Source organism: Delphinapterus leucas, chromosome 21 (genome assembly GCF_059928025.1).
Source record: "Delphinapterus leucas isolate spDelLeu-1000000601 "Yukka" chromosome 21, BTC_Dleu_Yukka2, whole genome shotgun sequence".
NCBI lineage: Eukaryota > Metazoa > Chordata > Mammalia > Artiodactyla > Monodontidae > Delphinapterus > Delphinapterus leucas.
In genome coordinates, this window is record NC_143149.1 from 12270891 (window position 1) to 12282896 (window position 12006).

Consider the following 12006-nt stretch of genomic DNA (forward strand, 5'->3'; position numbering starts at 1 on the left):
AATACTATTTTGAGTATATTTGTTAATGGATTTAGTGGAAAGGACATTTTTTCAGTTAATAAAGAATTTCATTGCTAATACTGTTGATGTTGTCGGGAAGAATATGTGTGGCCACTAGGAGTTAGCTTGTGAGTATGTTAACGGTTAGCAGAACATTCATTGATTTCACTCAGCAGCCACTACTGCAGGGTCTGCTCCTTCGGGCACCACGCCGAGCACTGGGATAGCAGTACCGCACCGTTGTGTCCGAGCTGGGGAGTCAGCTCATTATCCTTGTTTAAAGGTGAAGAGGTTGAAACCCCACACACGGCTAGCCAGTGTCACAGCTGAGAAGGGTCTGGGATCGGACTCCCACAGCAGGTGTTCTGACCTGTGTCACGTCGTGGGTCCGAGTAACGCCACAGCCCAGCAGCCCACCCTGTAATTTGTTGGGAGGGGATGGTGACGAACTGGTATGAGATGGCGTTTCTGACGGACCTCCTCCTTCTAGATCACATCCTTGGATCTGGTTCTGGGCAGCGAGGCAGGAAGATGCGTGATCTTGAATTGGCAGGGGGGAGGAGGAGATGCCGCTTCCACCCAGGAAGCCTTACAGGCTGCCCGTTCTTTCAAAAGAAGGCCCAGGCTCCCCGACAGCGAGCTTCACTGGGACAGCATAGTGATCCAGGCGAGCACCATGTGAGTCGGCCTGGTGGGCAGATGGGAGAAGGTCACCTCACTTCTTTGGAATACTTTGTTTCTTTTAAAAAAATCAGTGACTTAGCTAACATTTTTTCCCAAAGGATCATTTCCAGAGTTCCAAACATTTCTGTCCATCTGCGACATGACCCTCCTGCCCTGACTAACGAAATGTACTGTTTGGTTGTGACTGTGCAATCCCATGAGAAGACCTGCATCAGAGACGTGAAGCTCACTGCTGGTTTAAAACCCGGTAAACTTGCCTTTTTAAAATTTGAGCCGTATTGATCCAACATAAAATAAACATCAGTGATATCAACTGCAGGAAGTTTGTTTAAAAAATGGTTATGATCTAGTGCTCTCTATGCAGTATTAATTGTCAAGATAACGTTTGGATTTCCTGTATTTTTAAAATGCCAACATTCATACTTTTAGGACAGGATGCCAATTTAACTCAGAAAACTCATGTGACTCTTCATGGAACAGAACCGTGTGATGAGTCCTACCCGGCTCTACTCACTGACATTCCTGTCGGAGACCTACATCCCGGGGAGCAGGTGAACTTGGCCAACTGTGATTGGAGAGGAAATCGGTTAGGCTGTAGTGTTAAATATGTAGTGAGTTTTAGTTGTAGAGCATTTTAACAGCATATCCCGAGATTAAAAAAGTGATTCAACTAATGCACATTTTATTCACATTTCACATATTTAATGTGTAAAGTGTCTTCAGTTTTTATACAAGGAATTTTAGAACAAACAATGCTAATATGGAGAATTCATTGCCTGATAAAATAACTAAATAACACGAAATTTGTAGCTTAGTTAAATAACCTTTCGGTCAGCTTTTATTTCCAAGACAAACACAAAGAATTCTTGGGAAATTGAGAATGTAATAAAAAAAAAGATGGAGTAGTAATGATCCCACTCATGCTGCGACAGGAACAGCTAAAAAAAGTGTTCAAGAATTTAGCCAGTTGGTACAGTAAACTCTAAAAGGTGGGAGCATTATCCTAGAATATATATCAGGAGACAATCTCTGTAATAGTAATTAAACTAAAATACTTTTATTTTGTTGCAGCTGGAAAAAATGTTATACGTTCGCTGTGGAACAGTGGGCTCAAGAATGTTTCTTGTGTATGTTTCTTACCTGATCAATACAACTATTGAAGAAAAAGAAATTGTTTGCAAGTGTCACAAGGTATTTATTTCATAGCTACTTCGAGAAATACCATATTTGGAGTGTTTCCTATTTTGTATTATATTAGTTAACCTGTAAAATAAACAGCATAGGTGATCATAGTCCATTACAAGTTTTAATGAAACATCTGTTGATTTTTTTATCATTTACGTTTATTATAAGTGATGTGATATGGTATGCATCGCTCAAACATTAGAAAATTGGCCTATATGGTATTTTTGTACAGAGAACCAAAAGGTTTGAGATCTCGTGCAAAACAGTCTTGAGACTCTAAACCTAATCTGCTTCTTTATAAGATCACACATTAGATTAAAATCTGTAAGTTGGCTAATATGAAGAAGGTCTTGTGGGAGGGAGGTCTCCCTTTGTGGAATATTTATGTTAGTAAAAAAGATTCTTTTGAACATCATTTTTTGGTGAGTGCACATTGGTGAGGAAGAAGTAAGAAGGCTGCCAGGTCCAACAACTCCGAGGCAGCTGCTATTAACTCCTTGATGTATTTCTTATCGGTCTTTTTTGTTTCAAGAGATTGCAGGGGGACGTGTTTTTATATAGACTTAACCACATTGTATATAATGCTTGTATCCCCTTTTATTAATGGAAAATGATGATATTTGGTATCTTCTGAGACCGGCAGCCTTTTCTTAGGAACGGGGTCCTCAGTCCAGCAGAGGAGAAGCCCTAGGAATTTGGGGGTTTGTAGTTTGGTCACTGCACAGGACTGGGCCGCAGGCTGTTTTATAAGTCACTGGGAAACAAAACCATCCTAAGAGAGTTCAGGAGGATTCCCCAAGTGGCAGGGAGGAAGGCATATAATACACTGTCAAAAATTTCACCAGCCTGATGTAATTAAAAGACCTTGCTGGTGAACTAGGAGATAAGGGTGCCAGTCTCAGCACTGCCTCCTAAATCCTAAACTCAGGTCAGCCAGGTAACTCCTTTCGACCTCCGTCTCCTCATCTACAAAATAAGAACGTTAAAGTTCTGTGCACATTTGAAGTCCTGAGCCTTGGGTGTTGTTTCTACGTCTGATAATGAAGCTGATGGTAGACTTGGAATGTACTTTGAAATAACCGTTTGCTACCTCGTAACTCTCCTGAACTCGAGCGAAACCAGTGTGCCGCTACATCTTTCAGCAATGTTCTCAAGACATGAGATCATCGAGGTACATTGCACTTTTTTAGAGAAGAATGTATTTATTCTTCTATCAGCCAGTCCATTACCAAGATGTGCTTGTAAGGGACGCTAATTCTGAGGAATAGAAATAGATATTACACAAGAAAAGAATTAATTGGTCAAATATGTTTGGAAAATACCAGGTTAAAGGGTGTTAAACTGATATTTTTACTTCAGGACTTAGCACAGCATTTAAATTTGCTAGTGTGTATTGTGAAGCTTCGCAAAAGGCTGTAATGATTATTTTTCAAAATTATTTTACCCGGGACGGGGAAGGGTGAGCTGGGACAAAGTGAGAGAGTGGCATGGACTTACATATACTACCAAATGTAAAATAGATGGCTAGTGGGAAGCAGCCGCATAGCACAGGGAGATCAGCTCGGTGCTTGGTGACCACCTAGAGGGGTGGGATAGCTTGATAATAATTGAGAGAGGAAATAATTTGAAGCATATAATAATAATAAAAATGATGTTGGCATTTCACTGAGTGTTTTGTGTGCATTATCTCATTTAATTATCACAACAACCTTGGGAGGACTGAGACTTAAAGAGACCGTATACCCTTCCCAAGGTCACATCGCTGTGTCCAAGGTCTACATGGCTAGTAAGTACGTATCCAGCCAGGAATAAAATCCAGATCTCTTTGGCCTTACAGCCTGAGTCTTAACCCAACGTGGTCTTCTTTAAAGGTTTCTCACCAACAGTGTGGGTTGTTTTTTTAAAAGATGTCGTAAGCCCACTGTTTGTTCTCTGTTGTTTTTTTTTAACATCTTTATTGGAGTGTAGTTGCTTACAGTGGTGTGTTAGTTTCTGCTTTATAAGCCCACTGGTTTTTGAACAGCCCTGTGCAGAGGAGATGGAGCAGGATGGTTAAGAGTCCAGGCTCCAGGGTCAGATTTGGTTCAGTTTCTGCCTTTGTCACCTACTAGCTGTGTGACCACTTCATCTTAAAATGGCGGTGATACTGGTGTCTGTTTCCTTGAGTTACTAGGAGCATTTCCTAATATGTGTGCAGTGATTATAATGCTATGTCATATTACATTATTATTATTACTATTATCATTATCATTGTTTTAGTTGTCTTGAGTCAAGGTGAGGTGAAGGACTTAGACAAAAAGAAGACCCAGATTCTAGGCTTTGCACCACTAGTTTTGTGGCTTAAGGCCAATCACTTAACCTTCCTTAACTTCTGGTTCTTCTTCTGTAAAATGGTGACAGTGCCTGCCCTGCCCACTGTTGCTAGATCCTGAGATAGATAATGTATGAGAAAGCACTTTGCAGTGTGAACTGTTACAAAACCATAGATAATTAGAACTATTAGTCTGCTCTTTACATAGATTCTTACAAATACTATACCTAAGTGAAAGATCCTAGCTTCTTAATTTTTAAATTGGAATTATTTATTGATCAGTAATCGATTGTGTTTTGTATGCCTTCTGTTTTTAAAACTTCATTTGTTGTTAAGATTTAGAAAAGCCATTGATCGTGCCCTTTACATTTCCTTGCAGGATGAAACTGTAACGATAGAAACCGTCTTTCCATTTGACGTTGCAGTTAAATTTGTTTCTACAAAGGTACGTTCCTGTGAAGCATACTGGAAATCATTGAGGTTGTAGAAATTAACAGAAAAGAGAAAATGGATTAACTTACTTCCTGACAGACCTTTGTCTCCATCCGTGACAGTTTGAGCACCTGGAAAGGGTTTATGCCGACATCCCCTTCCTGCTGATGACGGACCTGTTGAGTGCCTCGCCCTGGGCCCTCACCATCGTCTCCAGTGAGCTGCAGCTTGCTCCTTCCATGACGCCCGTGGACCAGCTGGAGTCCCAGGTGGACAACGGTGAGAATGTGGATCATCCCCCTTAACTAGCAGAAAACAGTAGTGTGTGTGCGTGTGTAGGCTGGTGGTGTAAGAGTTAGCTTTTTGCTAAGGAAGGGAATTTGAGACTTACACTCACAAAAAGCAGGTGCATTTAGAATTAAGTTAGAATTAGCATCATTTACAATTTGCTTGAGTATACCTTATTTTTTAAAAAATCAGATTCTTGATACTGTAAGAAAGTGACTGAAAAATGTAATTGAAGATAAAGTGTTTTGTCATATTTGGATTTTTTATAGATTGTTTTTTATAATTTTTAATTGATGTTTACTGTTGGTCATAATTTGAAATGGGAAAAGATGTTTACCAAAGAAACTTTGGAAAATACAGAAAAGCAGACGATAAGTTTTCTAAATTATCCAACTAAAAACAGTTTATAGAGGCGATAGTACCTTTCTGGTTCAGGATACTTTGGGCTTTTGTATATTTCTCGAGCTGTTAGAGGGAATAAAAATTAGTTTGAATGTTAACCCAAGCAAACTTGGGCTCAGCTAGATGATAAGGGCACATATTGTGAGGGGAAAAAATCGTGATGTATTCTTAAGACCAAATATAAGTGAGTCATTTTATTTGCTCTGTTTAAGTGAGTCATTTTATTTGCTCTGTTTACCTGTCTCCTTGAAAAAAGTCATTTAACATCTCTGAGCCTTAGTTTCCAAGTCTCTACAAATAATGTGTAATTGATAAAGTATTCTTTTTTGTTGTATTACTTGGATGTAAAGCTCTCTTTTTAGAGATGAAATCACTATGAAGGATCATGAAGTCTCTTTCTTGTAGTTGTCTTACGGACTTCAGAGAGTGCCAGTGAATGCTTTTGTCTTCGTTGCCCATCTGTTGGAAATGTTGAAGGTGGAGTAGCAACTGGGCATTATATTATCTCCTGGAAGAGGTAAAATTGTATCAGCCCTACCTCTTCTTCATTATTTGTGTTATTCTAATGCCTTTATTATGTGTCATTGTCATTTATTTATTTACTCATTTATTTATTTTTAATAAATTTATTTATTTATATTTAGTTTTGGCTGCGTTGGGTCTTCGTTGCTGCACATGAGCTTTCTCTAGTTGCGGCGAGCGGGGGCTACTCTTCGTTGTGGTGCACGGGTTTCTCATCGCAGTGGCTTCTCTTGTTGCGGAGCGTGGGCCCTAGGCACGCTGGCTTCAGTAGTTGCAGCACGCAGGGTCAGTAGTTGTGGTTCACGGGCTCTAGAGCACAGGCTCAGTAGTTGTGGCACACGAGCTTAGTTGCTCCGAGGCATGTGGGACCTTCCCGGATCAGGGCCCAAACCCATGTCCCCTGCATTGGCAGGTAGATTCTTAACCACTGCGCCACCAGGGAAGTCCTTCTCATTGTCATTTAATAGTTGAGAGCTTCTGTCAGCCTGGAGAACAAGCTAGAAGTCACATGCTGTCATTGACCTTTTGTCAAAAACACAAAGATTTAAAAGGATAAACTTTTGTTTGTGTTTGTTACAATTTGTGAACTATTACAGATGCAATTTTAGCCAAATTAATTCTGATGATAGAACCAACCACTAAAAACATTAGGAGAAACTGCCCTTATTTACAGTGAATGGGATTGTTCGCATAGAAAACCCAAGGGGATCAACAAGTTATTGGAATTATAAAGAGTCTCAGCAAGGTTGCTGGATATAACATCAACATACAAAAATCAGCTGGATTTCCGTATATCAGTAATAAACCTCTAGGGAAAATATTTTTAAAATAGGTGTCATTTACATAACAACAAAATGGTAAGATACATAGGAATACATCTAGTAGAAGATGTGCATTACCTTTATGGAGAAAATTATAAAAATTTAAAGCATTAAAGGTAGACCTAAATAAATGGGAGAGATACAAAATAATCTCTGATAGGGTTTGGATAAGATTTAATATTGTAAATTGTTCTATAGATTCAATGCAGTGTCCTTCAGGATCTCAACAGCTTGTTTTGTTTTTGTGGAACTTGACACTCTTGATTCTAAAATTTGTATGGAAAGGCAAAGAGGCAGTAATAGTCAAAATATTCCAGAAGAAGTACAACTAGGCAAGGGTACTTGCTCTTCCAGATTCTAAGACTTATTGTAAGTAGTCATCACTATGGTATTGGCTCGGGGAGAGGTAAATAAACCAATGGAACAGAAGAGAGAGTCTAGACATAGTTCCACAGATCCACACATGGAAATTACATTTCACAGAGGTAGCATTATAGATCAGTAGGGGAAGGAGGAACTGCTTTATAATGGTGGTAAAGAGTTGGGTATTGACTTGGGAAAAAAATGGGATATCTGCTGTACCACTGTATAATGTATATGAAAATTCCAGGCTTATTAAAGTTTAATTGTAAAAAGCAAAACTTTGTTACTTTTAGTAGAAAAATAAGAGAATCATTTTATGACTTTGGCATAGGAAAGAATTTCTTTAAATAAGACCCTAAAAGTACAAGCCACTAAAATGGATAAATTTGATTTCTCAAAATTGTTTCTCAGTTCATTAGAAAACACCATGAAGAAAGTGAAAATACAAACTGGGGGAAGCTATTTGCAACATCTAAAACTGACAAAGGATTCGAATTCAGATCAAGAACTTCTTCAGATCATAAGAAAAACACAAGTCTCTTAACTGAGAGTTGAGAAAAATACTGGAGTAGGTAGTACAGTGATCAGAAGAAGCTGGATGGCCAGTAAACATAGGGGGAGAGAAGGTCAGCCTTATAAGTTTATCTGAGATTCAGCTGTACTCCCACTACTTTGAAAAAATAAAAAGGTTAGTGCAAAGTTTGTCAAGAGGAGGAGTATAAATTAGAACAATTGCTCTGGAAATATATTTGGCAGTACCAGGTAAAGCTGATGGCTATACCCTGCAGTCCTAGAAAAGATTCAAAAACATACACAAAGGGGACATGTCTGAGAATGTTCATAGCGGCACTACTTACGATAGTTAAAGGTTAGAAAATAAATGTCCACCAACAGGAAATTGGATAAATTGTGGCACATTTGTACAATGGAATATTATATACCAGTGAAAATGAGGGAACCAGAGCTACACCTCTCAGCCTATTAAAACTAAATGAAACAAAGCAACTGCAGAATATGAACAAATTGCATATATATAGTATCAGAAAACACGTAAAACATATGTTTCTTAGGGCTGTACGTATAATTTGGAAAAGCATAAAGAAACACGTAGGAATGATAGAAGCCAAATTCAGGCTAGTAGTTACTTCTAGAGTGGAGGTTGGGGGATGCAAGTGGGAAGGGGTACACGGGAAGATTCAGCTATGTTCTTATGTTCTCTTAGGCCAGGAGGTAGATGCATGGTATCTCATGTGTTATTTTCTTGGCATGGCTCAATTATTTTATAAGTCTTGAAACAGTAATTAAGATACTAAAAATGAGAAAGGAAAAATAGGTAATTTTATTTTTAAAAAATTAACTTGTCTTTCTCCCCCCTTGAATTTACCATATTGATGTTTAGTTTAATTCACATGTTTATAGGAATTAAAACAGCATTTTGAAGGTGCTGCTTAATTACTCTGCTGTGTTACTATAAAGACATGTATTTCTTGGGGCTTCCCTGGTGGCGCAGTGGTTGTTGAGGGTCCGCCTGCTGCTGCAGGGGACACGGGTTTGTGCCCCGGTCCGGGAGGATCCCATGTGCCGCAGAGCGGCTGGGCCCGTGAGCCATGGCCGCTGGGTCTGCGCGTCCGGAGCCTGTGCTCCGCAACGGGAGAGACCACAGCAGTGAGAGGCCCGCGTACTGAAAAGAAAAAAAAAAAAAGATATGTATTTCTTAATGGTGAGAGGTTGGGTGCTTTTGCCCATCAGTGGTTTGCACTATTGTAATAGTGTCACAGCTGTTCCACCTCTACGTACATGCTGTTCGCATGGATTGTCCTCAGCAGTCAGATAGATGCCAGCTGCCCCTGGAGTTCCCACCCTGACTGTACTACAGGGAAAAATATCTGACAGTCTCATAATGTAACTCACTTTATCTCAGTAATGTTGGAATGCCACTGTGTCTACTGATAGTAAAATGTTTTTAGTCTTCAGTTTCTCCTGTGCGTCCACAGTGCAGTTTCAGCAGGGCATGTCCAGTGGTCTGGTGCTCGTCTGGAGATGGTCCTTGGTGTGAGAAGGTGTTTGTGTCATAATGTAAAGCACCGCAGTACTCCCGACATTGAGAACATTTTGCTACCAAAACACTATGTTACGTGGTGTGCTCGTGGTGCAGTTGACTTACGTTCTGACGCAACTCCTTACTTCATCACTGGGACCAAAGAGCAGCCTTGAGTTATAACATTTGTTAATCGGAAATCCTCAAAACAAAAATGGGATTGTAAAAGCTCTTCACAAAACGCCTTCCATTAATAAACTTTTAGAAAAGGGATAGTTTATATTTCCTTCGTAATTAGTTGGTGAATATACGTGTTCCCTGGTTTTGATTTATTAACTTCTCACATGAAATGTGGATTTAAAAGGTACCTTTTTCTGCTGTAGGACTTCAGCCATGGACGACATCCCTGTCATCAGCACTGTCATCACTCTGCCACACGTGATTGTAGAAAATATCCCTCTCCATGTGAACGCAGGTAACGGCACTCACGTTTTATTTGATCAAAAAAATCCAGGAAGAATATTTATTTTAGCTCCTAAGATTTTTTTTAACTTTCTATTATGAAAAATGCCCACCATTTATAAAAGTAGATTGTGACCAGTCTTGTTTTATCTATACCTCTACACACTCCTACCCTCATTATTTTGAAGCAAATCCCAGATATTATGTCATCTATAAAGATTTCAGTATGCATCTTTAACATTACTGGCTATTTTTCTAAACGTGATCACAATACCATTATCATAACTTTAAAACATAGCAATAATTTTGTAATATGATCGAATTCCAGTATTGAAATTTCCCTAGTCGACTCTGAATGTTCTTTAGTGTGTTTTAAGGTCCCTGCATTGCCGTTCACGGATGTCTAGACTTTTGAAACCCATGGGCAGGCAGACTCCCTCTCCCCCAGCTCCACACCACCGCTTCATCACCTCCTGTGCCACCTCCACCTCCTCTCTCGCTTCCTTGGTGTTCATTTGTTAACGAAACTCAGTGCCTACAGCCTGGATTTACTGATTGCATTGTATCATTTTTTTAAGTGTTTCTCTGTCCCTATAAATTGGTAGTTAGATCTGTTGGCTTGATCAGATTCAGGTTAAAGTTTTTGGCAAGAATACATCACAGTTCCCATCAAGGGGCGCATAATGTCTGTCATTCCATCTTCAGCCATTATTGATATTTAGGGAAATCTTTTGTAGATTTAAAAAATTATTCCTAAAATATAATTCCGCTCTTGGTAGCCAAGACCCCATCTAAGTCAAATCAATTGTAGAAGGAGACTGATTCTTCTTAGTCTGTTTTATCGGCACCCTGTGGCTATTGTCCAATCAGAGAATTTTCTTATTTAGCAAGAGTGCAGTACTATCTTTAATTTAAATAATCCCATGTCTATAGTGAGATTTATTTACAAAAATAACCCATAGGGGCTTCCCTGGTGGCACAGTGGTTGAGAGTCCGCCTGCCGATGCAGGGGACATGGGTTCGTGCCCCGGTCCGGGAAGATCCCACATGCCGCGGAGCAGCTGGGCCCATGAGCCATGGCCGCTGAGCCTGCGCATCTGGAGCCTGTGCTCTGCAACGCGAGAGGCCACAATAAGAGGCCCGCATACTGCAAAATAAAAGAACCCATAAATGGTGAGCTTTTTTTTTTTTTTTTTTTTTTTTAAACCAAGAGTAATGTGTCACCTTTCTCTGCAGATCTGCCATCATTCGGGCGTGTTAGAGAGTCGTTACCTGTCAAGTATCACCTCCAGAATAAGACTGACTTAGTTCAAGATGTGGAGATTTCTGTGGAGCCCAGTGATGCCTTCATGTTCTCAGGTCTTAAACAGGTACAGGTCATATCTCTGGGTTGTTTATGAAGACACAAAAGTATGGCCAGGAAGTGGGAAGCTGTACGTTTCGTGTACAAATGAATTGATAAGGCTGACTGTGGTCCCTGTTGTTTTGATAGTGGTGAATCTTCAGTCACTTTTGAAGGTTGATTACAACTTGCTATAGAACTGGGTCAAACGGGCAACCCATTTTGCTTTGAGATCACACATATAGGTTCTTTCTCCGTATAAAACAGGAGTTCACAAATTCTTGGACTACAATAGAATTCCTGAAAATTTTAAAATGTCCCTTTTATTACTAATGAGTTTGTGAGTGTGTGTGTCTTTTAATTTGAGGCCTTGAGGCATGACTACACAGATCAAAGCTTAATTCCCTTCTGAACTATCAATACAGTTTTTAAGAGATTTTGATCTTGTATGGAATTTACTTATCTTTGTTTTGTGTAGGCACAATTTTGTATCTATACATAAAAATAAGTGATTCAGATGTTTTGATTCATCTATTCAAATCAGGGGTAGAAAAGTTCATCAGATTTTTGGGTGGGACACTCTCAGGCAAAACCATGTTGCAGTGAGAATACTGTCCTCCTCTTCAAAGTGGCCACAGAGGGGATCTCTCTTGTGGCCTAGTGGTTAGGACTCTGGGCTTTCTGCCAGGGCCTGGGCTCAATCCCTGGTCAGGGAACTGAGGTCCCGCAAGCTGTGCGGTGCGGCCAAAACAAAAACAAAAACAAAATAAAAAAGAGTGGCAACAGGGACACACCTCAGTGGTCAGTAAGATAAGGATGTAATTAGAGCACAAACTTGTCATAACACCTAGTAGCATCCACCCTGACTCACCAGCCATGCCATGGCTGGGCATGTCCTGAGTGCTGTGTTTGCAGTTAAATGAAAGTAGAATTACACATGAAGTATACTGTAAATCTGTACAGTAATTTAAATTTATAGTGTATACCAAATATAATATTAGCTGTAATATGTTGGTTACACACACACATGTATTATCTCTGACGCAACACGCACCATATGTACTCATTTGCAAATGAGTAAGCTTTTCTTGATTGTTTTGATCTCTTTCACATATTGACTTAAAAATAATTAGATAATGTAAGATACCAAAAATCT

General features: G+C 39.6%; 1 protein-coding gene across 8 annotated transcripts in view; it reads left to right on the forward strand.

The window, feature by feature from the left end:
* The window catches only part of TRAPPC11 (trafficking protein particle complex subunit 11), a 41280-nt gene that overhangs the window by 23032 nt on the left and 6242 nt on the right, over positions 1-12006 (forward strand). For all 8 annotated transcript variants that reach the window (XM_022570927.2, XM_022570922.2, XM_089903634.1 and 5 more), the window contains 9 exons: positions 491-678; positions 783-931; positions 1114-1235; positions 1756-1875; positions 4560-4625; positions 4735-4891; positions 5708-5819; positions 9430-9521; positions 10745-10878. In XM_022570927.2, the coding sequence (XP_022426635.1) occupies positions 491-678; positions 783-931; positions 1114-1235; positions 1756-1875; positions 4560-4625; positions 4735-4891; positions 5708-5819; positions 9430-9521; positions 10745-10878 (1140 nt within the window). The remainder of the gene's footprint in view (positions 1-490; positions 679-782; positions 932-1113; positions 1236-1755; positions 1876-4559; positions 4626-4734; positions 4892-5707; positions 5820-9429; positions 9522-10744; positions 10879-12006) is intronic.